This window comes from Cannabis sativa, chromosome 2 (genome assembly GCF_029168945.1).
Source record: "Cannabis sativa cultivar Pink pepper isolate KNU-18-1 chromosome 2, ASM2916894v1, whole genome shotgun sequence".
In the NCBI taxonomy this organism is placed as follows: domain Eukaryota; kingdom Viridiplantae; phylum Streptophyta; class Magnoliopsida; order Rosales; family Cannabaceae; genus Cannabis; species Cannabis sativa.
In genome coordinates, this window is record NC_083602.1 from 54,039,604 (window position 1) to 54,043,674 (window position 4,071).

Here is a 4,071-nt window from a genome sequence, read left to right on the forward strand (position 1 = left end):
TAGCTATAATTAGTTACTAAATACTGAATTTTTTTGGATAGGATTTTTGTTATGGATAAATCATGGATGCGTGAGGAGAGAGACACACTGCGATTTCAAGTAGGGTTCGATGCATTTTTAGAGTTTGCCTTAAAGAATTCTACAAATCACGATCGTATTCATTGTTCGTGTGTAGATTGTTGTAATGTATCTAAAGGGAATATTACAATGATTAAGGACCATGTGTATTTACGAGGTTTCAATAGAAGTTATACTAATTGGTATTACCATGGCGAACATTTACCTAATGATCCATATCCATTAGGAAAGCGGGGGGTAGATGATATCGAGGGTAATGATTTCGATGATTATCCATTGGACTTTCTTAACGAAGCACAGGAGGAATTTCTTAATGATCCTGAGAAATTCGATAATTTTCTTAGTGATGCTGATAAACCTCTGTTCGATGGTTGTAAAAAACTAAGATTACCAACAATGGTAAAGTTTTACAACATAAAAGCAGAAAATGGAGTGAGCGATAAATGTTTTACTCAATTTTTAGCTGCTTTTAAAGATATCTTACCATTTGCCAACTGCTTTCCGGAATCTACTTATGAAGTGAAAAAAACGTTAAATTCTATAGGATTGAAGTATGAAAAAATTCATGCATGTGCGAACGATTGCATTTATATCGTAAGGAATATGCAGACATGAATTATTGCTCGACTTGCGGTTTATCCCGCCATAAAGTAAACAAGAGTAGGGAGAATAGGAAACTTATCCCCCAAAAAGTGATGTGGTACATGCCTTTGATTCCGCGACTGAAACGATTATATCGTAGTGCAGAACATTCTGAAAATTTGATTTGGCATGAGACCAAGAGAGTGAAAGATGGAAAACTTAGACATCCTTCATTGTTATAACGTTATGTAGAAAAAGGACCTCGAAGTTGCAGATCCCCCCCGCCACCGTGTTTGGATTAAATCTCGCACCAAGAGTAGAAAACTTGTCACTGATTACGACAAGGAAATTGCAGAGAAGATAGTAAGTATATATTAATCCTTAATTGAGTTCTACTCATGAGTTAGTGTATATAATTCATATACTAATTGCTTGAATATATGCGTGCATTAGGCTCAATTAGAGGAGAATCTTAGTCAGGGACAAATTCAGGTCCAGGGCCAAAACGATATCCTCACGCAGGCGCTTGGGACACCAGAGCATCCTGGACGTGTCAGGGCTGCTGGGTATGCTATTACTTCAAATGTTATTTATTTAGTTACACAAATGAAATCGTTGCTAATTTGCATTTTATGATTTGTAGGTTCCTGACCAGGGCATCTCAACTGTTCGGCAGGAAGAAAAGGGAAGTGTCTGATGTTGTGGCTCGGCAAGCGAAGGAGATTGAAAAATTAAAAGCCGAAGTCCAATCCCTTAAGCAGCAGAGGAACGCTGCCGAACAAGAGGAAGAAGGAGAGGTGGCTGGTGAGGCGTATGTTCCACAACCATACGCTCCTCAGGATGAGGTACAACCACAAATTTATGCTGAGGAGTTTATTTCCCTCAACGACCAAGGTATCCTATACAATTTTGATGACCATGCGGCCCTTAATCAGCAAGTACATCTCTGCTCTGACAACATCGACAATATTGTGGCCCGAGGGTATTTGTACGAGCATGTGGGTATGATCAAAGTTCACTGCCAGGATTACGATGATTCACATGCCCGGATCATGGTTTCGGAAATCCTGCAAGAGGACGCTGAAATCCCAGTCCCAATTGAAGAGTGCAGATATGTTAGGGACGTATACCAGATGTTCCTTCCTTGGCCTAAACACTTAATTTTAACAACCGAGGTAACTTCTCAACTCAAATTAATTATTAATGATTAGTGGAGTTTGAATATCTTCAATATTCATCCGTAGTGAAGTAGGTTCTGCGAATATATGTGCTGCGGTGGGATGGATGAACAAACTACTGTTATATATGTGTTATTTGTCGTTATACAGCCATGTTCAAAATTTTTGGGGTCATTCAATTACAACCGTTATGCTGCCGAAATTTCGGTAGAATTTGGATAAAATTTGATATATATATATATATATTATGTTCTGTTTTGTTTAGGGTCCACTCGCTCAACCGCCCTCAAGACGTGATGCGTCAAAGGGGAAAGCTCCGATGCTTTCTCCACAAGGCCGTGGTGCACGGGAAGATGACTTGTTCACGGAAGAGAAGATGGCGTTGATCCCTAATTCGCTAAAATGGATGATTCATGAATTCCTAAGGCTCAAAGATAAACGTGATATAATCACAATTCCTGTCTCCCGAGGATTCATTGCACCGCGTACCCAGATCACGTTATCTGGAAAGGATTTGCAGCAGGTTGCTACGTGTGACTACATCGGCAACCAGGGAATGCTGTTTGGAATGATGTATACTCTTCTTTAATATAATTAACCTTATATCAAATTATAGTTAAATTATTATAAGGCACTAACACTTTTTTTGGCAGGCACATATGGGAGAGCATCAACGGTCTGAGAAAAATTTTCAAGTTTTACGACCCAGAGCTTCTCACAGTGCATGGGATCAACGATGAAGAACAGAGTCAGTCTTTTGATGATGCGGCAAGACGATTGGCTAATTGGTTATCATTAATGAACAACAACCACCAAATGTTCTTTATTCCTTGGAATATCGGGTAAACTTTATTAAATTCTTTAGTGTTAATTGTTCATTTCTATATTATGTCTTCAAATTATTTTTATACTATCTTACTTATATTCCAATATAATTTTCTAGGATGCATTGGACGCTAGTGGTGGTTGCGCCAAGGAAAATTATCCATTTAAACCCTGTAAAAGGCCGCCCAATTCCCGAAGAAATAGAACAAATGATCGGAAGGTAATAATTTAATGACTTCTTATGTAACGAATTTAAATTAACTAACGAATTGAAATGCTAATATAATTTTCCCAAACAGGGCATTCATGTATATAGGGGACGCACATCAGTATCTTGGCCCGTGGCAAGGAATTTCACAAGCAAACTGTCCAAGACAACCTAAAAGCCAAGAATGCGGTTTTTATGTTTTGAAATATATCACTGACATCGTCGCACGTGCCAACCCCACCCGTTACATACAAGATCAAAAAGCTGTAAGTTTTAATTATTGATTATAGTATATAAATTTTATAATAACAAATATATAATATACATATACATAAACTAATATAAATTTTTAATTTTTTAACAGTTTGGGGGTAAGAAGCAATATGATCCAAAAATAGAATTGTTACCACTACAGCGAAAGTGGATCGAACAATTGATGGCGGTGATTCACGGTGACGATTGAGGTTCAAAGGTCAAAGAATTTTTCTTCATTATGTAATTTTTATAGATTAACTTGTAGATAGATTTATTAACTTATTAATATTTTTAACTAATTTTATATGTTTGTGTAATATTTAATTACTTTTATGAAATCAAATTATGTTTTTACCCAAATTTAATTACTATTTAATTTAAAATGTAATTAATATATAATTAAATTAAATAAATATGTAATTTAAAATTTAAATAAATACGTAATTTAAATTAAATAAAATAATATATAAATTAATAAATATAAAATTAAAATAATATAATTAAATTAAAAAAATGAAAAAAACTGAAATCTGCTCACTTTTGGCGTCGGTTGCTACGCCACATATGGCGTCAGTTATTGGCTAGGAACCGACGCCATATATACCCCTATGGCGTCGGTTCCTAGCTAATAACCGACGCCATAGGGGTATATATGGCGTCGGTTCATATAAACCCTTTAGCGTCGCCCTGATCAGCGTCGGTAGCGAATTTCGCGAAAACCGACGCTGAAAGGGCTTAAAAACCGCCTCTAAAGGGTGTTTTTGTAGTAGTGCAACTAGTTTAGGAAAATGAAGTTTATTATCTATCTTTATTAAATTTGTGATAACACTATTAAATTAAATCCCCATAACTCCCTGTGGGGTAAATTAAGAAAATTTAATTTAACATATTATCCTAATTAATTATACAAATATAATAAAATTCCTGTGGGGTAAAATTATTATA

At 35.8% G+C, this 4,071-nt stretch overlaps 1 protein-coding gene across 1 annotated transcript; it reads left to right on the forward strand.

Annotated features, from left to right (window-relative positions):
- Positions 1 to 909: 909 nt before the first annotated feature.
- LOC133034999 (uncharacterized) lies at positions 910 to 3,368 on the forward strand. Its single transcript, XM_061110616.1, has 3 exons — positions 910 to 1,835; positions 2,104 to 2,411; positions 2,492 to 3,368. Exons 1-3 carry the CDS (start codon positions 1,293 to 1,295, stop codon positions 2,682 to 2,684), a joined length of 1,044 nt encoding a protein of 347 aa, XP_060966599.1. The 5' UTR covers positions 910 to 1,292; the 3' UTR covers positions 2,685 to 3,368.
- The last annotated feature ends 703 nt before the right edge of the window (positions 3,369 to 4,071 follow it).

Excerpts from the sequence above, each read along its gene's own strand:
- LOC133034999 (XM_061110616.1), top strand. The coding sequence starts at position 1,293 with ATGATTTGTAGGTTCCTGACCAGGGCATCTCAACTGTTCGGCAGGAAG. Across the intron at positions 1,836-2,103 it reads ACTTAATTTTAACAACCGAG|GGTCCACTCGCTCAACCGCC; the intron begins GTAACTTCTCAA and ends TGTTTTGTTTAG. Across the intron at positions 2,412-2,491 it reads GGAATGCTGTTTGGAATGAT|GCACATATGGGAGAGCATCA; the intron begins GTATACTCTTCT and ends TTTTTTTGGCAG.